This window comes from Pholcus phalangioides, unplaced genomic scaffold (assembly GCF_987345545.1).
Source record: "Pholcus phalangioides strain wild (caught in Gottingen) unplaced genomic scaffold, Ppha-v1.0 ptg000009l_1, whole genome shotgun sequence".
Lineage (NCBI taxonomy): Eukaryota > Metazoa > Arthropoda > Arachnida > Araneae > Pholcidae > Pholcus > Pholcus phalangioides.
The window spans coordinates 36,728,817-36,753,292 of NW_028301602.1; the positions used below are offsets into that span (position 1 = coordinate 36,728,817).

Genomic DNA, 24,476 nt, shown 5'->3' on the forward strand with positions numbered 1-24,476 from the left:
AGTCCCCTTCGAAATAGGACCGCCCAGGGTTAACCTTCAAAAGGAGCGTATAAAATAATTGTGCGATATTTTTAATTTTTTTCATAAAACATTGTTAGTTTTTTTATCGTTTTCGTTTCCCCCATCTCTCTTTCTCATGCACCTCTGGATGTCATGTACAAATTGATGATAGCTACGTGGGAAAGATCTGCGCTATTCAAATATGACATCACAATATAGTTCTCCATGTGATATACAAAAAAACAGCCTAGTAACTTCTTATAGCATAAACATGGAAATCTGTGCTGTTATCTGTGAAATGCAAAAATACATGATAGGGAAAATCGGGAAAAACTTCCAATTCTTTCAACCTATGTTTTCCAGGTTCGGAGGCTACCACATTTAAATTGCATTATTGATAAATCCATCTCATATAGAGAGAAAGAATATTCGCCGGGACAGTGAGAGATTGGTGGTTCGATTTCCCATAGAGGAATGTGAATTTTCTTCCCGAACCACATCTCGATCTCCGCTTGGTTATCCAGGCTTTCGTACTTCGTAAATCCATCTCATGCCAGGGCATTATTCATCAATATCTATTTTTTTTAATCTTGGAGTTCAAGCAAATGTGGAGATATTGGATTAGAAATCTGAAAATGAGGGCAAAGTGAGAAATTTCATTAAGGTATGAGGATGCTGGAAATAGCATCGAAAATGTCCTCACCAATGAGAACGTCTGGTAACCTAATCTATCATCAAAACTAATTTTTATATTTCCCAGCACGCCTGTGGAGGTCAAAACTATTTCATTTTTTTCATTTTTTTAAACTTTTCATGTCTATATGCAGTTGTGCCGTAACCTTCAGAAAGTGAGAGTTCATTTCCCTTCTCAGTTTTCGAATATTACGGCAGCAATCACTTCCAGGTCCAAAATAAAACCCCTTTCAGCGGCACAGTAGAAATCACTAAACTCCCAATAAAAAGCCATACCTTCTTTAATTAGGTTTTATGATTTTGAGCAGGTGCAAACTGGGAGGAGGAGGAGGATATGGGGAAAAGTGGCCATTGAAAAATAAATTTTACAAAATATATGGGCCCGCTGTCAATGCTGAAATTAAAGGCCTAGAGCCGAAATATCTCGTTAAAGAGTTGTTGTCGTTAGGAGTTATGTCCGTTTAAAGAGTTGATCTATATTTTAGAATTTTGGTAAGTCTGTGAAAAGTATTTTTTGAGGGAAAAAGTCATTTTCTGAATTTTTTTTTTTAACAATTGCAGAAACTCGGAAATCCAGGCGCGATGGAAGAATCATAAATATTACTTTAAAAATTCTGAAAATGACTCCGAAAATGGAGGAAAATAAAGTGCGTGTGAACACAAAATGACTTCAAAAATTTGAAAGTCCTGGAAATATATTCACGCATTTTATATAATTATTTGGAACAAAAACTATTCTAAAAAAATTTTCTATTTGAGTCGATTTATGATTTCGTTGTAAAAACATATTTAGCAAATTAATCTGGCGAACGCGTGATGCGTGTGTCCTTTGCCAAAAGACTATGAAGGGTTTCTGCAGATAGCGAGACCCCCAAAGAATTTCTCTTCCTCAGTTGGCATCACACATTCCCGCTTCTGGGAAAGATGGCTGCTCCTACCGGTGGAACTGGTGAGAAAGAAACTTTATTCTATGTGTACAATGTTTTTACATGCGAAATTAATATCGAAATTCGTTAAATTTCAAACTGATTAATATTTTAGAAGATATATTTGCTAAAATTAGTAACATGTTTTCATGATAATTTTCATGTTTATCGTTCTTCGATACTGCGAAGCGTGTGTGTGTGTGTGTTAGTGAATATAGATTTTTTCCTAGAAATGGATCAAATTATTATGTGTATGTGGGACCTCTAACGTAGATTCTCGTTATAGATTCGATATTAATATCCTCAAAAAATTGCCGTTATGAATTAATTATTGTGAAATTATTTTTTTTTTTTATCCTCCATTCATGGAAAGTTGTTGACACTCTCATTTAATTCACTCTTATCGCGAGAACAGTGCGTGAATTTGTCATTATTTGAAAATTCACTATATTTCAACATCACTGTATATCTGAGGCCACTGTCTTTGATCAAGTTTCTATTTTCGCAATTTAAATTTGCCTACTTTAATTTCTCATCTCCATTGAATGGATTTAATGAGTTGTCCAAATTTATATTTCATTTGTTTCGTTATTCATATTTCTTCCCTCGAATCATTCAGATGTATTTGAATACTCATAGGGTATTGGTATGAAAAATAAGATTAGCAGTTACAGTGCATTGAAGCAAGGCTTGAATTGTCATTAGTAAGCTTGTCAAATGCAGAAAAATCTTACACTGGAATGTGAACTTTATCTGTATGAAACTCAAGCATTCATTATTTGTTCATTGCCGTTGAAATATTTATGTTTACCTATCTGAGAGGGCATTTCTGGTATTTGCTAATTGATAATGAGTGGTAATTCTTTCTTCTTAAAGAGCCGTTTTAATTTTTGTCCTATCGAGATCCCCCATAGTGAAATGAATCTCAACACTCTGGCTTCTTCCCTTGCAGATCCATCCCGCAGGATCTGTATTTTGTACCGTCCCAAGTGGAGGGGATCATAGCTGCCCACTTTGAAAAACAGTGCTCTGTCTGAATTGTTTTAGTTTCGTATATCCAGTGTTTATCAAAAAATTTTTCATGCTGTCCCAAATCAAATACATAAGTAGATATACAGGTTCTTTGGTATTCTTCCATTATAACCATGCCGCTTTGCACCTTCTTTGTCTTGACGAATTTTCTCAGAGCCATGCATTGTCATTTTTAATTTTTTTTCCTATTTAGTGTTAGTGTAGTGATTAGTTAATATGTAGTTACCTGCTTGTTAATGTAAGCCTCCTGTTTAGTGTTATGCCTCCTGGTTTTTCTGAACTCTGAAATAAAAAAGGTTGAACATCTAGGGGAAGTAGTTATATGAAAGCGCAGTATTGTGACAAAGGCATCTGTAAAGAAACAAGCCAATATGTGACAATTTGATGTCGAAAATGCATGATATGGTTATAACGGAAGAGAATTTGCTCTTCAAACAGGAAGGAGGTGATCGTGGGCAGGGCCGCAACTAGGGGGAAACAGGCGGGTCTCATGGCCAGGGTGCTGGACCGGGGGGGGGGGGGTGCAAATTTTATTCTCAAACTTCTTCAACATTACAAGGGGCGTCAAAATGTGCACTTACCCCAGGTGACCAATCATCTAGTTGTGGCCCTGATTGTGGGATAGTGGTTCACGCTTTAACCACTTGAAAATTATTATGAGGGAGCATAAAAAAATATGCTTGTACGGCTCACCAAGCAATTATTTACAAACAATTACACATTATGATGTAGCATAGAACTGATATTGATGATAATGGCGCTTATGATTTATACAAGACTCGCAGCAGCCAATGATTTGTTTCTTAGTGGTATGATAACGCAGAGCCGGAACTAGAGGGAAGTAACTGTCCTGGAATGCAAACTTTAGAGAGCAGCAAATTTTGTAGGAGGGAAAAATTCTGTAATAAAATCAAATTTTGCTGTGTTGAGGGAAACGAAATCATTTTTGCTATTTGCTTGTCTTCCCCCACTACACACAGAAGTTCTAGTTAGTCCTGGACAATGGTTTGGATTCTTTTACATGATTTTGATAATTGAAAACAGTAGCATTTCTATTTTTATCCATGTTCTGTACCAGTACAATTTATGGTTGTGCCTCTATGTAAACTATGTAGTTAGGTTAAAACAGTAATGACAGTGAATTGAGAAAAAAGTTGGAACTTGGTTTAAAGAAGTTGAGTGATTTTTTTTGTCAATTTTTGTTTCAAAAAAAGTTATTGGTATTTTAAAATCATGTTTTTGCTAATGTAAGCATGATGTGATATATATGATAAAGCCAAGAATTATGTGATAAAAAATGACAAAAATAATTTTAATATTTAAAATATGTAACTGTCATGTCTTTTGTTCCTGAGGGAGGATTTAAATGAAGAAATTGTAAAAATATAGATGAAATAAACTATTTTTTGCATATTATTGTGTCTGTGCTATTATAAGGATTTGGTTTATGCTAAGTTGGAGTTTGGGAATTTGTTGAAAAATCTAGGCAACAAAAAATTTGAGTTAATTTTTTTAAGAAAAACAGGTGAAAATACTTTTTGTTCAAATTTTCTAGGACTTAGCAACCCCCTCTCTATATTGGTAGAAATGCCGGTATAAATTCTAAAAATATTGTGTTGTCCTGACTCAAATTTCAAATTTGATAACCATGTGTAGAAAAATTAGATACCAATCCCAATTTTTTTACTCGCCATAGTGACCTGTCAGACCAGACGAGGTCCAGGGAGGGGTCGTATGGTGCTTATAAAAACTCCTTAAAAAGTCATTAATTTCCATTTCCTTTTTAAGGGACCTTAAAAACTCCTTAAATTCCGTCCAGCTGTTTCTAAAGTCGACTTCCCCCACTCTGGATTTTGTCACAGAAAATCGGATTGTGGTAACTGCAGCTCCTTATTCAAATTATCTGGCTTTTCATCGTGAAACCCTGATCATATCCTTGATCATACAGCTGAAAATAGTTTACTGTAGTCCAGTGTTTCTCAACAACCGACCACGGTTTACTTTTTCAAAAAGAAAAAGTTGTCACAGCAAGCAGCAGAAATTACTATGGACGATCGTCATTACGTCAAATCCCGATGTTTCGTGGGGGAAAAAAAATTCGTGAATGAGAGCTAGTCCGCCGAATTATCAGAGTTAATTTGTAAATTTCGCCAAATAATGAGTGTTAAATCACCAATGTCGCAAAATAATAATTGCTAAATCGCCAAACGTCGTGTTGAATGGCATGAAATTTTCTCTTATTTTGCAACAATTTCTTTCTGAATACAACTGAAAAACAAGAAGGAAAATTGAAACACTTAATTTTAAAGAATTTGTGTATGTGTTGATCCACTTTGAGCGAGAGACGAATAAACAGTTGCTGCAAATATAATTTTGTAAGAAAAATCTTTGTCAGCTGTGGATTTTTATTTTGAATAATTGGGGAAAGAGGAATGAATATCACTTTTAGAATTTTTATAATTTATGTGATGCTGTTTTGACCGAAACTTCAAAGTTTTAAAATAATTTGGTGAGAACAGAAAAGTATGTATGTAGATTGATTACTTTATGAATTCTTATGATGTTGGGTAACAAATCAAAAGTTGTAATTTCTGAACCACTTCTACGTCTATATTTTTGAGAAGAGGGAAAATTTGGCTAATAAAAATAAATTTCATATGTGCCCCGCCCTTTTTTTTGCTGTAAAACTTATTAACCTTTTTATTGCTGTAAAAGTTATGAAGTTTGCCATGACTCCTTAAAAACTGCTTGAAACTCCTTAAAAAGGCCCTTAAAAACTCCTTAATTTTTATTTAGGAAATTTTGTATGAACCCTGCCAGGCTTTGTCCCTTGCGAAATATTAGCCCTTTACCCGTGTAGGTTGGGCTATGCTAGGGAGCCACTGTGACCTGGTGCCTGAGATGTGTTATGCCATGTGTAACATCACTGCTTACAAAATACGAGAAAAATGAATTGTTCACTATCTTAACCACAACTCTTTCGATTTTCTGAATTTCATAATTTGCATTTTCGGCTACCTTTTTTTTATTGTGGTGTATGATATCACAATATTCTTAAAAGTTATGATTTAATTTCTGTGCAGTCTGACCAATATTTAAATAATGCTTATATATTTTTTTAATTGCAAAAGTAGTATATTAATTACTTTGCGATTACACAGGTGTTGTGGTTCCACGGAACTTTCGCCTTCTGGAAGAACTTGAACAGGGACAAAAAGGAGTTGGTGATGGAACGATCAGTTGGGGTCTTGAAGATGACAGTGATATGACTCTCACTCATTGGACTGGAATGATTATTGGCCCACCTCGTGTGAGTATTTGAAATTAAAGACTTTTCTAGTTAAAATTTTTTATACCTTATAAGTGATTTTGAAGAAGCTTACAAAATTTGAGAAAAAGAAAAATATTCATATCAACGGAATTATTTATATTTATTTTGACCATGTACATGAAAATAGGCCAACCACTTGAATTAAAAATAGTGAAACAAAGAGGGAAAGGCATAAAAATGTTCTTAAAGGTTTGGTGATAGTATTGTATGGTACATGTTGCAGTACCAATTCTTTGATTCCGATCTGATAAGTTCCCTTTCTTTGATATGAAAAAACTCTTTCAATGCTGCTTCTGTGTTCTCGTGGCTGTTAAAGTATCCTGGGTGCAGGAAATGCCATGATCCTGGACAAGTAATGGGTAGGAGGTAAGGTCTGGACTAGAAATGTAAAATTCTCGAGAATAATGTTTAGGAGAATATTCTCCTGTTATTTATAATATAAATATATATAATATCCTTGAAAATACTCTCTGGAAGGAGTACTTATACAAATTACTCGAATATTCTTATCGAAAATAATAAGAATTATTCTCAAGTACATTTTTTTAATATCATGCATTATGATAAATCTCTATAAATAACTTCAGAGTAATTCTTATTCTTTATGATAAGAATATTCTCTGGCCATTTTAACGTATTGTTAAGCCACATTCCTGTGATTCAATGATCCAACAATTCAACGGGCAATAAAGGAAATAGGCAAGTTCCAGATAAAAACATTTATTGTTACAAATACTTAGAATAAATTATACATTAGAATTCAAATGAATACATGTTAATTCAGAAATCGACAACATTGATTCACAAAACGACAAGATTAGGTCTCACCCAAGTACAGCCGAGGATCAGCTCCTACTATCGGCATAACATCGTTGAACAACTCGAATGTCCTACATTGAGAACGGAGTGTCCCTTTTTTCAGGTGAGGCGGACGACGTTGACCTCTCGAGGAAGTTCACCTCAAGGAACCTATAGAAGTCGTAGTATCATTATGAAGTTGCATCACTTGTAGAACTCGCTGAATCACACCAGTCGGCGAAACATGCTATCAACCACCAGTACTACGTTGAAGAGCTAGTTGTACATAACTGCAGGTTGTATCATTGTAGGGTTCACCCGATCCTTTCTGGGAATCACATTTCATCTGACTAGAACGCACAAAAATTGACTATTAATGACCAGAAGATTACGTTTGAACCAACTACCCGGACCAGCCGAAGTAGCCTAGCTTAGTAGATCACTTTTCTACAACATTAGTATTAACACAACAACATCTAGTTGTTAGTACAGGTTACTCAGCTAACATCCCTACTGAGAAGAGTGAGAAGATCGAGCTGCTTGGAGGTTAGAAGATAGAATGTCAAGTTTCAGGTTCATCCAGCCTATTTATAATAGCCGAAAACAGGTTTGTTCTCTGCGCACTGAGTGAACAAGTTTCCTCCACCGCATCGGAAAACTATGATGTCAATCCTGTTGATTTGCATGACCTAAAACAATAGGAATTATTTCAGATATTCTGGATATTTGGTTGGCAATAGTTCGATAGCTGTGAATGAAGCCAGCCGGACTTTACCCACGATAACGGCAAGGCTATTGAGTGTGAGACCAAGACAATGGATTGTACATGATCAGCGGAAGTCTGTGACCCTCTGCTAACTAAATGTAATTGAAAACAATATTTCTTTACAAAGAATAATAAATTATATTTAACATAATCATCAAAGGTCATTGACACAACCGGATCCACGCCCGGGGGAAGGACCTAGTGTTAGCTAGGGGGGATTATCGGGACATCGGTACATCTAACAGGAGATCCAAAGGGGCAACACGTTACACAATTTATAATAGTAGCAGGGGTGGGAACTCTGTGGTGCACTGCACCAAAATTAACATCTTTATTATTATTTAACCATTCTGTTCCAATAGTGTATTTTCATATTTTTCTGCACCAAATAGCGAATTTTTCTTCAGTATGCCTGGAATTTCGGAAAGGACAGCAAAAACTTGTTGTTCCTGCTTGCCACGAAAAACTTTTTTTTCCGAGAAGACCGTGTTTTACTCCACTGTAAACCTCATCAGGCTTTCCATCGTGATACCTTGATAATATCTGTGGTCATGCAACTGAAGATTTGCAATTGTTTTTTCAGTTTTAAAGCGCAAATGTGAGTCTGTTTCCATTGTAAAAAAAAAGTCTCAACTGGAAGCAGCAGAAATTACTATAGTCATTGCATCAAATCACAATGTTTTTTGAAAAAATTTCGTTCCTGGAGTGAAAAATGAAAAAGTGCATGTCCGCGAATTACGAATGCTTATTCAGAAACTTTGCTGAATAACGAGTGTTAAATCACCAATTAACGAGTGTCAGATCGCAAATAATAAGTGCTGAATCGCCAAACATCGTGTTGATTCTTCCGAAACTCTCTCCCATTTTGTAACAATTTCTTCCCAAGTATAGAAACATTGAAAGCTTCTAGAAAACTTTTAGCCCATTTGAAGTACTGCTGTTCCAGAAATACAGCAAATAGTGCTTTCAGTAAGCAAACATCATCTTAAATAGACTGGGAGAAAAATATTATGCGGAAGATAAGCCAGATAATAGATGTTAATTCTAATAAAAATAGCCAGACTATATTCTACTGAACTTCCTACCTCTCCAATACACAATCAACTACTGATCTACTATTATATAAAGAGGAAATTTTCCCAGAATCCCCTGGGCTTACTCTGATTGGAGGATAATGAGTGATGTCACATAATTGCTAATTTAATATACTGATGACACTTTCTAAAAATATATATGTACCAATTATCTCTTCAAACCAACTCAAATTAAACAAATATAATTTGATAATTTCATAAATTATAAACATAAATATAATATATACTTCATCAGTGCAAAAATACATAAATATATAATTTCAATCTAACAAAACAAGGTGTCAAAAACCTGAAACACAGAAAACAAGCAGATGAAAAGATGTTTGATAACAAAAGACAGTGCAGTTCTTTTATTTTGAAAATGGGTAAGGGTTAATGAAAATATTCTTGTTCTTGTTAATTTCGCCGCTCCAATTTATAAATATCTGCTCCAAATCCTATATTTTGCTGCTCTGAAATGGACTTTGTCACTTCCTGTACTATTCTTCTGAGAGAATATTCTCAAGAATATATATATTCTCTGTCTCCTATTTCTCTTCGCATCAAGAAGACAGGGAATACTGAAGAACTTTGTAGCCCACAATATTGAAATTTAAAAGCAAGAAAATCGGGGGGGGGGGGAACTGAATTGCATAACTTGAAAAGAAATGTGAGCGATACAGAATTTAAGTGTATGTACATTGAAGAAAACAACTGTTCTATATCTTAGAATGAAGGCGATTGTATAAGAATAGCTTCCTTTGTCAATCGACTTTGAGTTTTATGCTTTGAACTAATTTCTGAAAATTTATCTAATTTTTAATAACTTTTTAAGGTTTAAATCTAAAGGTTTCTAAAATCTTTATAACCAAACTTTTAAAACCTCTCATCATGACCAGGAGAATATTCTGAGAATATTCGTGAACTAAAAGATGTCATTGTGGGTTGGTTATATCAAAAATTGTTTTTTTGTAAATGTTTCAGGCAATGAAAACCGATTTATATTTCATGATGTAAACAAAAGTAAAAAAGAAATTGTGTAAAAAAGAAATTTTATTTATTAAGAAAATGAATATTCTCAAAACTCACAACTCTAGTCTGGACTATATGCAGGGTGTGCATTAGATCCAGTTCGTTCAAGTTCTTGAATTTTCTTCGAGATTGTTCACGGATTATTAGGCAGTGTATTCAGGGCTGTCTTAAGAGTATCATGGGTCTCCTGGCCAAGTGGTTTTTTAGAGGCCCTACCTGGTAAATCCTAGAAAATTTGAACCGGATTTTTGTGAGGCCGTGCCCTGGTGGGCCCATGCATTAAGACGGCATTGAGTGTATTATCTTGTTACAGAAGGAATTTCTTTTGGTTAACAGGGTGTCTACCATAACGGAAAAAGCACAAAGTCTCGGAAAACTCACGGAATGTGAGAAAAGGATAAGCAAAGTCCCGAAAAAGTCACAAAATTTGAGTGAATGTCACAGATTTTGATTCTCTGCAGATCTTTTTTATTGATTCCCCTGTTGTAAGCCCTTAAGTCTAGGCTTTGTAGAAAGTTGTTGCATTTAATATTTCTTTATTTTCTCTCTCTCTCCTTTTCATGTAGTCGCCGTACATTAGGGCAGACATATGGGTGGGGTAAAAAAACTATTTAGCATGCATTAACAAAAAAGGACTTCTTGCTTTGCTTGTTCAGACCTTTCAGCATCTGTAATATTCCCCTAAAAGCAGTGTTTTCGGGATCAGATCTTTGGCGGGTCCACAAGCCAGAGTTTACGTGGGGAAGGCTCTGTAGTGAATTTATAGCATGAAAAAACAATGACGGTGATTGTCCCAGGCCCATCCTTGTGGGGGCCAGATGAAAAGGCACCAATTTTTTTCCCTACGAAGGAAGAAAGCTATACTGAATGACAAAATCATACAGTATACACATGTGACAGAACAAGAGAGTTAAAGAGAAGACAAACATTGGACTCATTCAGCATTTTAATTGTGTTGTGCCGCATCATGTTGGCCAAATTTAAAGGAATATATAAAGGATACCGCAGTGTTTCTAAAAGTGTGCGTCGTGGTGAGCTGAAGATACTGATTTGTGCGCCTATTTATGCTTTGAAGTGATTCTTTTATATGAGAAAATATCTGCCAGACTTTTTGGGGAGTTGCCAATGAATCATGAATTACACAAGGGAGGCAGCTGACAAAAGAGAACCATTGTAATACGGTGACAAGCCTGTGATCTTAGACCAACAACAAAGCATGACGGTAGAGCAAATAACAAGCGTCTAATTTCAGCCTTCGGAAAATATGAATAGGAAAAAGGATATGTGAAATCTGTCCTCTGGAAGGGACCTCTGGGTTGGTCTCGTCGGATCTGTCATGAGATTTTTTCTGTCTTACTCGTCAGACAGAAAAAATGAACATCATGAAAACCCCAGTCTAGTGCAGTGTTTCTCAACTGCTGGGCCCTGACATCGGTCGAACTGGGCCATGAGTGGTTTATTATTTCATTTCTACCCATTTATTTCTGAATCGTGTGTATGACCAGGCCTTCCAATCAAGAAAAAGAAATCAACCATGCCACAGGATTCCAAAGGTTGAGAACCACATATTGCAGAATTGCAGTAGGGCCCTTAAGCTGAGATCTTCGACGGGCCCAGGCCAGATTTTTCACCCCCCCCCCCCTCAAAATTGTTTTGTTGTAAATGTTTAAGGCAATGAAAACTGATTTATATTTCACAATATAAACAAAATTAGTAAAAAAAATTTAAATTATTTAAAAGAGAAATGAATATTCTCTATTATTCTCCAATTTTTACATCCAGGAGAATATTCTCGTTCTCCGAGAATATTCTCACCTCGCATCTCTATTCGGTTGTACCAAATTTTGAAAAATTGAATTTACCGTTGCATATTCCTACTATTTATTGTGACAATCAGAGTACGATGCATTTTTCAAAGAACTGTGTTAAAAATCTGCAAAGTAAACACATTGATATTAGATTTATCTTTGTAAAGGAATTATTGCAGAAAAAATGAATGTATATTATTGCATGTATGTGGAAAGTAAAATATCCAGATATGTTAACGAAACCTATGTGTAATGATAAATTACATTATTTTTGCAAATATTTATTTTCAATGTAAAAAAAAAGAGAAAAAGGGATGTTTTCCTTTTTTTCTATACATGTGCTGGAACTGGTTGATCCGACGCTCTATGCAAATCGGCACCGTACTCTCACGGGAGCGCGTATATATATATAGACTGGTTTTTTCTCTATGAGAGTCTGTTTTTCTTTCCGCATGTATGTTGGGGTTCGCTTTTTCTCTTCCCTTTGATTACCAGTCGTATTTTTGATGATCCTAAATGATTTTTTCTTTTCTACAACTGAGTCGGCACACTCTGCCCCAATATTGTGCACGCAGCTAATATCGATCAATAGTGTGTTCAGTAGTTTTACATTCGCAGGACGCATCGTCAACTTTGTGTGGCCGCACTGTGGAGCTTGTTTTGGAAAGTGCCGTCGTGAGTGCCAAAGGAACTCGGATACAACACAAAAACGGGGGGGGGGGGGTCCCATGTTGCTGGACATCCGTATATACGACCCACAAGGACATGTGCTGGGATGGATTACATTGGATATTTATGATCTACTGAGGATTTAGGCGACCTCGAAAAGTTGGTTGAAAGCATGGGTGGGAATATAGAGGCGGATAGCAATAGGGATGATCACTCCCCCCACCCTCGCTTAAAAAAATGATTGGCATAGGCAGGAGAGCAGAAGGTGGACATTTGTGCTCCCTGTTCTGTAGCCACATATACTTTTGTGGGTGTGACTTATGTGGCTTGAGCCCTCAGGGTCCAGTTCCTATGTGGTGTTGTATTTGAATCTTTAAATTTAAAAGAATTTTTTTTTTGTCGTTTTCCCCTTCCCCGACCCCATCGTGGTGAAGCTCAACATTCAGCACTGAGAGGTTTCATGTTAATGTTGGCATGTCTGTATGTGGGTATATGCATTGATATCTTCATCATGCTCTGCAGAAAGTTTTGAAGAATTAAAATTAATTTCTTATCAAATGTTTTTATTTTGTAAATTCACTCGTATTCCCCCTTTTCTTGAGACTCCCTATTTTATTAACCCCAGGTGGTCGCTACTCACAGTTTGAAACCGCTGATATAAGAAAACAGTCCAGCATGGTTAATTTTGTTGAATGAGAAAAGGTCACAGAAAATTCACCAAATTCTGCTTTTGGTATTTGGTAGACACCCTGGTTAATCAATACTTATAATCTTCACCATGCAACTGAATACACTTACTCTAGTGGCTTTTGTTGATGCACGTTAGGAGAACCACACTGAACTCTTGGATGCCAATCTTGCTTTATAGTTTCCGATTACTGATTGGTTTGTAACCATGACCAGGTTCAAAATCTTGACTGGAATTTACAGTTTAAGCCAGTGGTTCCCAACCTTTTGTTTTTTGGCCATGCCCCACCTAAGCATCTTTTAAATTTCTGATGCCTCTCCCCCCAAGACACACATGGGGGGGGGGGAGACACAAGACGATAAAGAATTATCAATGTAGAAAAATTTGTAAAAAAAGTTGAATATTATAATGTTAATATATTAAAAGAACAATTGAATAAAAATTCTTCAAATGCTTTTTCAACCAATTTCTGTAAATTTGAATCACTTTCCTTTTTTTCAAGGTTAAATGCTCAAAATTTCCTTGGAGAAATTATCTGTGCTTTTTTGAAACCTCAAGTTAGCCGGTATCCCCCCTTTCTGTGACGTATACAGCATATATGACGTGTATAAAGCTCTCAATAACAGACACCTGAATGAATGAACGCCAGAACTTTGCCACTGGACTTATTCCATTGCCGAGATCTCTTCCAGCCCAGCTTCATGGCAGAGTCTGGAACAAATAACAGACACCTATGGGAACAAAACATTTTGTTCGCTAACATGGATTGTCTATTAATGTATAGCAAAATACATTGAGGCCGTCAATGTAATTTTTAAAGAAGTTTCTATTATCAGGAGGAATCAGCTGAAGGGGAAGCGTTGTCCTTTAAGGGAGTTAAAACAGGAATTATTTTAAATCTTAGATAGTGCATGGACCAAAAATAAAATTTCCATGAAACCCAATGCAGGGGTGGGGGAACTGAGCCAAAATTAACATCTTGCGCCATCCTGCTCCAATCGGGTATTGTCGTATTTTTCTGCGCCAAATAGCGAATTTTGCTTCAGTATGCCTGGAATTTCGGAAAGGGTGTCAAAAAATTTTTGTTCTTGCTTGCCATGAAACGATTCTTTCCGAAAAGAGCGTGTTTTATTCCACTGTACTTCAACTATCGGCCCTTCCATAGAGAAACCCCAATAATATCCGTGATCGTGCAACTGAAGATGGTTTGCAATGGTCTTTCAGCTTTAAAGCGCAAATGCGAGTCAGTTTCCGTTTTAAAAAAAAAGTCACCACTGGAAGCAGCAGGAATTACTGTAGTCGATCGTCATTTCGTCAGATCCCGATGTTTCGTGAAAAAAAAATATTCCGGGAGTGAAAAGAGCATATCCGCCGAATTATGATTGCTAATTTAGAAACTTTGCAGAATAACAAGCGTTAAATCGCCAATGTAGCCGAATATTGAGTGTTAAATCGCCAAATAACAAGTGTCAGATTGCCAATGTCGCCAAATAATGCGTGCTGAATCGTCAACCGTGTCGATTCTTCCAAAATTCTCTCCCATTTTGCAACAATTTCTTTCTGAGTATAAACAAATTGAAAAACTTGATATAGAAATTTTATAATATCTATAAAGACTAGAAAATGTTTAGCCCATTTGAAGGGCTGCTGTTCCAGACAGCAAATAAGTGCCCTCAGTAAGCAAAAATCATCTTAAATAGACTGGTGTGAAAAATTTTACGACAGCCGCTCTTTCAAACAAGGTGTCAAAAGCCTGAAACACCAAAAACAAAAAAAAAGCTGATGAAAAGATGTTTGATAACAAAAGACAGTGCAGTTTTATTTTGAAAAGGGGTGAGGGTTAACAAAAATATTGTTAATTTTGCTGTTCTAATTTATAAATATCTGCTCCGAATCCTCAATTTGCTGCTCCAAAACTGCTCCGAATCCTGAATTTTGCTGCTGTGAAATAGACTGGGTCACTTCCCACCTCTGCCAATGGCCAACAAGTCAATATGGTATCTCTATTTACATAGTGGCATTTTTAACAAATGGATCTAACAGGGCTTTGAGTCAAATAGGAAGTCCTATGTTCATGGACAATTTTATTTATTCTGATATCATTTTCTTATTAAATAACAAATTTTCATTAATGTAAAATTCCGAAAGTACTTCATTAAATATGAATTTTCATCATTTTCAAGTTACGGTATTTCCTTATCAAATATGAATTTTCATTAATTCCGACATTTTCCCACTGAACATTTATTTTTCATTAAATCTGAGAAATTTTTCATTTAAATTTTCATAAATCTTGATTGTTGCCATTAAGAAGCCAAATTGCTTCCCCCTCTTAAAAATCATATCTCTTCTTTCCCCCCCCCCCCCTCGGGTGTGGGCCATATTGAGGAAATGGGTTTAGGTTCACCTGACCCTGGCAGATTGTCTAGGTTTTCGCATCCTTTGTCTGTCTTGTAATGAACTGCACTATTGCTTTTCGCAAGAATAATATTTCCACACACTCCGGCTGTGGTCATACAAACAGGAAATGGTGCAGCTATGGCCAAATTCTGACACTCGAAGCAAGCATTCTATAATTTTGGCAACATTGCAGGTTTGTGTTTGCACCTATCAAATTGTTAATAAAATTAACCCTCTTGTAGAAAATTTTCATTTATTCAAAACTTACTAAACCAGTACCTACTCTTGAAAACTCATGTTCAAAATGATTTGTAGAACTTACTTGACATGCCCACATGATTGCTTGCTAAAATAGTGCTTAATTATGATAAACAATAATTTTAAAGAAAGATTTATCTGCTCTCGTATGAGGAAAGTGTGCAGCCTCAGAAGATCGGGCCATACATTGTTCCAGCACATCTATGGCAATATATATACCTTTGCTAGTGGCGATTTGCTTTGGTCTCGTGATATAAATAAGACCTATACGCTGCAAATATATTGAACTTTTGACTGTCCCCTCTCTATTTGGTGACAAAAACACTTTTTTAACATGCAATGTACTTACATAAAATTTTGTAAAGGTAAAGTTTTTAATAATTTATTTTGATATTTCCTTATTTTAATTTAATCTTTACTTAATGGTTATTACCTAAACTTTATCATGTATACAAATTACGTTTAATTTTAGCAAAGTGTATCCAAATTCTAATGATGTGGATTAGCATTTGATGTTTTATTAAATCAAATATTTAAATATATAGCTTCCTTCAACTTCACTATAAGCAAGTCTTAATAGTGTGCAATATTGAAATATGTTTTTGGCATAATGTACCAGGTAAACTTTGAAACTATTGTGATTTTGTTATTTCAATTCCTTTTTGAGTTTTTTCCCCGTAATTTCATTACAGACTCCATATGAAAACAGGATGTATAGCTTAAAAGTTGAATGTGGACTTCAGTATCCTGATGAGCCTCCAACAGTTCGATTCATATCTAGAATTAAAATGATGGGAGTTAGTGAAAGCACAGGGATTGTGAGTCATTACGATTTTGAATATTCTAGCATAAACCGCAATAAATTATTGTGATATATTTATTTAATGATAAATATTCTGTGAGGCATATAATTCATGTAGAAGTCCTTGTATATTATTCTGATACTAAAGTTTCTGGTTGTAATGATAAAGATGATAATAAACTATGTTATGTACCAGAGCTTGACAAATTTGGGGGGGGGGGGAGATCTAGGCTCGAGTCAAGTATTTTAGAAGAGCATATCCTTTTTCCTGGGAAAAATAGTCCAAAATAATGTTTTTTGGGTTTTTTTCTAATTATTCCTTGACATAATGACTGCTTTTCATGTTGCGAGATATACTGTTGTAAATTTCATAATTTTTCTATTGCCTTCTAATGTAATTTAGTAATCATGTATGAAAACTTTTAGGTGTACATACCAATCTTTTTTTAACTGAGCTGGTGCCTGTGATTGGTCAAGCACTGCTATATAAATCTAATTTAATTTGCTGTATCCAGACATTTTGCAGTTTTGTTGATTGAGACGGCCAGCATTGGCTATTTTAAAATCTGTTGCATTTAATTCTAAATTAAATATCAAATTGGAACCCATCAAAACCTTGTTTACATGACAAGATTAGAGTAAAATTGGAGTTCATATGGTGAATAAAAACCTGCTTGAGACAACTTTCTTCCCCCCCCCCCCCCCCCCCCCCCGTAGAAAAAAGCACAAAAATTGTATCCTTCTCTTTTTAATTCAGTTTCAAAATTAATACAAATATCACATCCAAATAAATTCAGAAACACAATTAAAATACAAGGATGAAAATTATGCTCTTGAGTAATCAAGGAATAAAGGTTATATTTGGTGGATTTATGATGTTTCATAAACCCCATAATCCTTTGCACTGCAAATGGAGGAAAAACTGTAGTGCCATTTGAATGGATTATGGTGATTTTTCCCTATTGCCTGTAAAATACTGGCCTTTTCAATTTTCCATGTAAACAGGGCATAAATAGTTCATATTTTTTTGCTGAGTATAGTGAAGTAGAAATGAAATTCCTCTCCAGGGAAGCATTGGTTTGAAGAATTACATTCAAACAATATTTCACTTTTGAAATCTCTTGTCTATTTTGTATGAAATCTGTGTGGTATTGAAGGGTGCAGTTGATGATTTTGTTCCATGAATATTTATCATTCAGCATTTCAGTTATGTTATTGACCTAAAACTAAGAAATTTTCTACAACATCGAGGGATATTACTTTGTGTGATGCATGAAATAAAGAAAAAAATCTGAATTAAAGCAAGAATCTTTCAAAAATTAAAGGATTTCCACCTATATATATATATATTTCAATTTGATACATCCGACTGGTTATACAGGTTGGGCCCGAAGTCAGTGACACATTCCATAATTTATATGTTAACATAAAATCACAGAGTTCATGAGAGTGCAGTGAAATAAACATATTGCTACAGACTTTTTTTCTGGAAAATGAAAAAGTTCAGAATTTCATGCATAGATTACACTCTACTATTTATAATTGGTTAAAATCAATAGCTTTGATTTGAATCATGAGAAGAATTGATACTTTATTATGTACTAGCTATAATACCCGGCGTTGCCCGGGTACAAAAATGGAAAAGAAAACATGCTACGAACTTGTATAACAACAAAAATGAAAGAAAAACATTTTGCAACTAAAATAATAAGGGAACATATTTCGAACTTGCACAATTGCCAAAATGGTGGAGGAATGCGGATTTGTATTATTACAAAAATGCGGTAGATAAATCTGGATGATCAATATAGATTATACCCTGTAATCTAAATATTTGGCAAAATGCGCCTAGCTATAATACCCGGTGCTGCCTGGGTTTTCTTTAATGAGGCTTTTTGGATCACGTGATATCTCCCTCTTTCTTTGAGGGACATGCAAACCGTGTTCAGCAATATGGCGACTTCCTGCGTGACCCATGAAATAAATCTATATTAAAGAAACCTAGAAATTAATAGTTTTTTTTTCCTTTTTTAAGGGGGCGCTAGGTATTTCGAGGTATATCTATTCAAAAAGCCTCCTTACTAATAGTATTGAAAAAGTGGCAAACCATTACAAAGGCATAAACTATTATACATATAGTAACAGGATTAGAAAAGTGACAAACCATTGTAAAAGCATAACAGGTCTGAAACGCATTGCTAGGGAACCACGGTAACCAAAGTAAACGTTCGGAAAGTGATTGTTGAGGCCCAGAAACAATTGTTGCCCGACAGTTTTTTGCCCATTTGGGGCACTTGCCCTGCTCTGATGAAATTTTAAAGTAGCCTATCGTTCAAGTCGGGTCCCATTTGGTATATATGCAAAATTTGGTGATGATCGATCTAAAATTGTAGATTTGTATAGAGAACATACACACACACAGAGAGAGACAGACAGACATACAGAAAATCAATTTTATATATATAGATAGTTGATACTGCAGATCATGTTAGAAAATGCATCATGAATGAAATGAAGTAAATTTAAGATACAACTTGGTTGGCTTACAAATGGTATATCCATCAAAGTGTAGTAGTTCTTGGTGAAAAGCAGGTCAAAACTCAAATGCAAACTGTTACCGTTTGTATTTACTTTTGTAATTTCAGATTTTTGCTTTTGTTGTTTACATGTTTTGAGGTACAATACAAGCAATGCATGAAATTTAGTACAATTTCTTTTAATACCCAAGAAATAATGCTCGACCATTACACTGGAAACATCACTGTAAGATGTCAGTTTGTTGATTTCATATTGATTTTTTTAATAAGTCATGGACTTTTGGTGCACTCTATACATTACACACAACCTCTGAAATGTTCTGCTGATCTTCCAATAATATATTTTTAAATTCTTTGTCATAGAATCAGTTTCCAATGAAGATATAATTAAAATTTCAATCATAAAAACATAACATGCTGGAAGGAAGAAGCCGTGTTCATCTCAATGGACATCACATTATCTTCATGCATATGCTTAAATACAAGTGCAAATGAAAAATCTTCTATGGCATACGAAGTATAAGGTATAGGCGTGAAAAAAACAATTAAGACAATTTCACCGTGAAAAAAATTTTTGAGAAAGAAATAAAAATGAACTTTTTGTGTAAGCCAAGAAGCGGGATTACTGGCATAAATTTTTGCAACATTGTCACCCTAGTGTTGCCAGAATAAAAATATAAATCTGATTCAGAGTGAAAGGATTGTTGTCAATACCGAAAAAGCCAATAATGAACCTTATCACACGAAAAACAAATTGGCTGTGGACGTTTGAAGGTTATGTCCATTAACCCTACTGTGCATACTGTTGCGAACATCTACTTTAAATATGTTTATTTTCCTTTTGCAAATTGACAACTTCATGTTTGAGACATCCATTATTCCCATTTTTCATTTTCATTCAAAAGTCATTGATAGATAACAGTAAAACTCTTCAATTAAAAAAGAAACGTAAATCTTCTATAATCGGTGAAAAAAGAAAATCTTACACTTTTTAGGGTTGAAGTGATTTATTTGCATTTCTTTTTACGTTGAAGTTTGCAACCCAATTTTTTTTTTTCTGTCTATAGTTTGAATCATAAAGAAGGTAGTTAAGTATTTGGAAAGTAATAATACTCCAATACATTTATTTTATGAGATTTTACATTGTTTGTACGTCCTCTTTGAAACCTTGTATAAGGAATGCAATTCACAATAATTTTTTTTTAATATTTTGCCCAGCTTTCTATAGGCTTCATTAATTATGGAAAAAATTATCAGCTCAAAATAAAAAACATGCATTGTAGGGCTAAGATGGACACTGGGTCTGAAAGGGTGAAGTATCTCATGAACATGATTGAAATTATAAGAAGGATTTACTAATGTACTCAAAATGATATCGTACATGGTGAGTCACAAAATGTGACACATTTTGTATTTCTCAAAATAAAACTTGAATTCACAGATTTTACAGAATTGAAATTCATAAACTTTGAACTATATAGAATATAATTAGGTCAAGGCCTTACTAGAATTTTAAAGAAAAAAAAATTCACTTTTGATTCCCTGTTTCTGTGGAATTGTCCTGATACAATGTGATTTTGAAAGGTGTTTTTATAATATTTTCGAAGAAGATATAATTACAGAGGGTGATATGTGATTTTTGAACATGCTAATCACAGCCAAAGTATCCACTGTCTGTGTTGCAAGGATTCAGGGCTCCTATTCGTCCTACTTTTCTACAAAAACGTATCAACAAAATTTGTATAATTGATTTCAATTGAGGAGGGAATCATTGATATAATACAAAATAAAACAAATGTAGATCGCAATTAATGATTATGCCAAAGCAGAAATTGTATCGTTTTTAAAGTTATTTGGGATGGGGGTGTATGTAGACCATTTGGTGGTTTATTAATTTTTCATTTGCTTAGTTTGAGGGTTCAGCAAGTAAAGCTGTAATTAAACTTTTTCCTGGTTGGAAAAAAATAATTTTGCATTTGCTACTTCATGGTCTTAGACAGTAACATTCATCATTCAAAATTATAGTGCACATTTTGTGTATAGGTGGCACAACAATTTGCATAACAAAGCAGTTGGGTACATAGGCCTATTCTAGGTTTTATGACTCTGATTAATACCCAATAACATTCATTTGTCTTCTGTATTTTTAGGGCATGAAGCAGCACAAAAAATATTTACAATGCTCAGCAAAGAACTGGAAATGAAAGTGCTTCATTTGTCAAAAACCATTACACTAACATGGAGCGTTAAATTTGAAACAAATCCTTTTAAAAAGGAGATGGACAACACAGTAAAACCATCTGGTCCATCTTGACTTATATGTATTGGACCTTGTAATTTACATATTTAGCACTGTGCTTTTGAAAGTAGTCTTGAAAGAGCGTCATTCTTAAAAACATGCTTTCATAATTTGCTGTGTGCATTGTAGAAGAGAGTTGGGAGACTGGACTGTGGAAGACTCCAAAAAAAGAATATAACAAATATTGTGAGAAGAGACAGAAAAGAATTATCTGTGGTTGCTAATACCCTATTTTGGCCAAAAATTGTTTTTATTACCAAGTCATTTCTGTCACTTTGCTTTGGCTCGAGTCTTATCTTATAAGATAATAAAAAAGTGTAGGGGGAAAATTAATTTTTTTTTTTTCAAGGGAAAAAATTGTAAGGTATTTTTTTAATTATGCCATGATTATGTTGTCTAAGGGGGATACCCCCCTATCCTATTCTTTCTAATTTTTTGAGTGGGAGCCGTGAAGATTTTTTCAACATTCAGTGTAGTTCATTCCAAATAGCAAAACAGATTAGTAGTAAAGCATCAAAACTAGTGTTTCTAATAAAGCAAATTAAAACAATTATTGAGGGTAAAATTATTCAATACGATATGCACAAGTTATCTATTCAAGAAATGCAAGTTTTTGTTGGTTTTTTTTCCCTAATAAAATATTCTGATATATTTCGCAAGTATATGATTCTTTATCTTTAGTATGCAAATATTTTTCAAATAGTCATGTCATTATTTTATAAATTAAAACTTCTTTAATTGTATATTCTTGAAAGAAAATATAGATTAATGACTAGTGTGTTAGTGATATATATTAAAATACATATTTTGTTTAAAAAAATCATTTAATCAAAAAAACAATTTTTTTTTAAATCAACAACCCTGATCTAAATGTGCAGAACTTTTTTTAGTTTTGGGTCAATGAGAATACTGAAATATGAAATGTCAAATAATACTGATGCAACAAAATTGTTTAAAAAAATATTTGTCATATTGACTGCACCCCTCAAATTGATGGAAGCTTAATGGCTATAGCCTGATGGTCCAGTGATAACTTTTTCAGTTTTTAATCAGATGAAATTTAAGGTTGATACAGAAGAGCTGCAGTGCCCATGGTTATGCAAATGACAAGCATGTGTTTGGTTGAAGCGCATAATATGCGTGCCCTGTTGTAAAATCTTGTCAAATTCTAAGTCTATTTCCCCCTTCCTCAAATTTCAGAACTAACTTTTCACAAAAGAAAAAAAGCTTGACTTATACACGAGATAATACAGGATATTAATCTGTGGCTCAAAATGTATTTTGTAATTATTTTATAGATCTTGGTGTTAGTCTACTAGTTTTGAAATTTTCTAAAATTTTTGTAGTGTTAAAGGATATGTGCAAACACTTAAATCATTAATCTTTATAGATAATTTTTATGTCTTTACTAAAATTGTCTTTTTTTTTTTCTCTCTTCTGTTCTTGATTTAGGTTGATAAAAGAACACTTCCGGTTTTAAGTCGCTGGCAAAGAAACTATTCAATTAAAACAGTTCTTCAGGAACTTCGTCGGGCAATGACATTAAAGGAAAATCAAAGGCTAAGCCAGCCACCAGAAGGCTCAGCGTTTTAGCACTAGTACAGTTTTTTAATCAGCTGTTGGCAGTCAGAAACTCTTGTTTCCACTGAGGCAGTGCCATGCTTTTGAATATGTTTCTGCCCGAGCAAACAAGAAATTGAGTACTATAAAAACTTACTATGGCCTAATTATATATATATCTTCTGTTCCACATTGCTTTTTTTTTTAAACATGTTTCACAGCATCAATGATTTTGATCTCTCAACACGCGAATGCATTAAATTATCTTTGTGTGGAAATTTTAAAAAAAACAGTAATTTTGTTTCACATAGTTAATTTACTTTCAGTAGCTTTGTTGAAGAATGACTAATGATTGTGTGTGTGTGTGTGGGGGGGGCGGGCTGCAATGTGCATGCTGTGGATAGTGTTGCTGACCACTAGCAGTTTTCTGACATTTACTTTGTAATTTTTATTGATACTGCTTGCCAAGAATGGGTAAAAAAAGTTAGACCCCTCATGGATGTAATTATTTTATTTTTTGAATAGTTACATATTTTTGCCTTACTTACAGAGCACTGATGTGAGCCAAAGAAAGTGCTTTAATAATGCTATAACAAAAGGAAAAAACAACAGTGGATTTTGTAAATCTTGCATTATATGAAGTTCGCGTGTCCATAGCTGTAGGATTTAGAGGAGAGAAAAAGTAATGGAAAATATTTGCTCTTTTTTTTCCCCACTTTTTTTATACACGATGTACTTTCATTTTCCAAGTGTCATTTGCAGTGATAATGGGAAAAAAATTCACTATGATGTTGGTGAATGTCGTTCATTTAATTCTATCCCAACTATTGTAATTCATGTTTTGGTTTAGTTAGAACCAAAAGAAGAAAAAAAAAATAGAATATAACAGATGAATGTATTATTTATTATTATCTGAAAGTAACGTGTATAGTTATATTTCTTCGTTTTCTGGCACTAATAAAAAGATCTAAATTGATAAAATATCAAGAGAAGAGAAAAACCCATTACTCTGAATTTGTATTATGAAATTATACGTTTCAAAAGTTGTGAAGTTTCTCACTCAATTAAATTGTTAAATACAATCTCGATAAGGTTTTAGAAAATCACATTTTTGTTGCTTTGCATGAGTGGAGGGAAACATTCACTTAGCTGCTATGTTTCAAAGAAAAAGAATAAAGATATTTTGCTTAACTATTTAAGACGATGCGATTTGCATTTTCATGATGTTGTATTTAATGTATTTAATCTGCAGTTCAAATCAATATTTTGTTCGTATATTTCCTGGAGGAAAAAATAAAAAAAAATTTTCATACAAAAAAAATGTGTTTCAATGTTCGCTTTTTCGAAGTGTCAGGTCAATATGTCTTCGAAAAGTTGAAACATTTTTCACCTGTGTTTTTCTAAAGAAAAAGAGGGAAAATTTGAGTACTAAAAAAATTATTTAAAACAGATTTTTTCTTTTTTTGCGACTTCCTCAAGTCACGGTGTAATCAATCAATGTGCTTAAATTTAGAATCTGAGAAGATTAAGAGCGTATCACTTTCATTAAGGCAGAATGATTGAATTAGATTCATACCAGGAATTTTCCTGCAAATAAATTACAATTCTGAATAGCTGTACAATGATATCTAAGCTACACCTGGAGTTTGAACCCAGGCTTGCACAGCCAGTCTGGTATGCCAACTACTCAGGTGAGATAGAGGGATATGAAGCGCTGCAAATGCAAATAGGGACTTCGGGGGGGGGGGGGGAATTGCTTCTTTTGTGGCAAATTCATTGCAATTAATTTCCTCATTATATCCAG

At 34.3% G+C, this 24,476-nt stretch overlaps 1 protein-coding gene across 1 annotated transcript; it reads left to right on the top strand.

Annotated features, from left to right (window-relative positions):
* The first annotated feature begins 1,531 nt into the window (after nucleotides 1-1,531).
* Nucleotides 1,532-23,871, top strand: Uev1A (Ubiquitin-conjugating enzyme variant 1A). Its single transcript, XM_089236049.1, has 4 exons — nucleotides 1,532-1,642; nucleotides 5,813-5,961; nucleotides 16,167-16,292; nucleotides 22,565-23,871. The coding sequence occupies exons 1-4, from the start codon at nucleotides 1,618-1,620 to the stop codon at nucleotides 22,703-22,705; spliced, it is 441 nt and encodes a 146-aa protein (XP_089092175.1). The 5' UTR covers nucleotides 1,532-1,617; the 3' UTR covers nucleotides 22,706-23,871.
* Nucleotides 23,872-24,476: the final 605 nt, after the last annotated feature.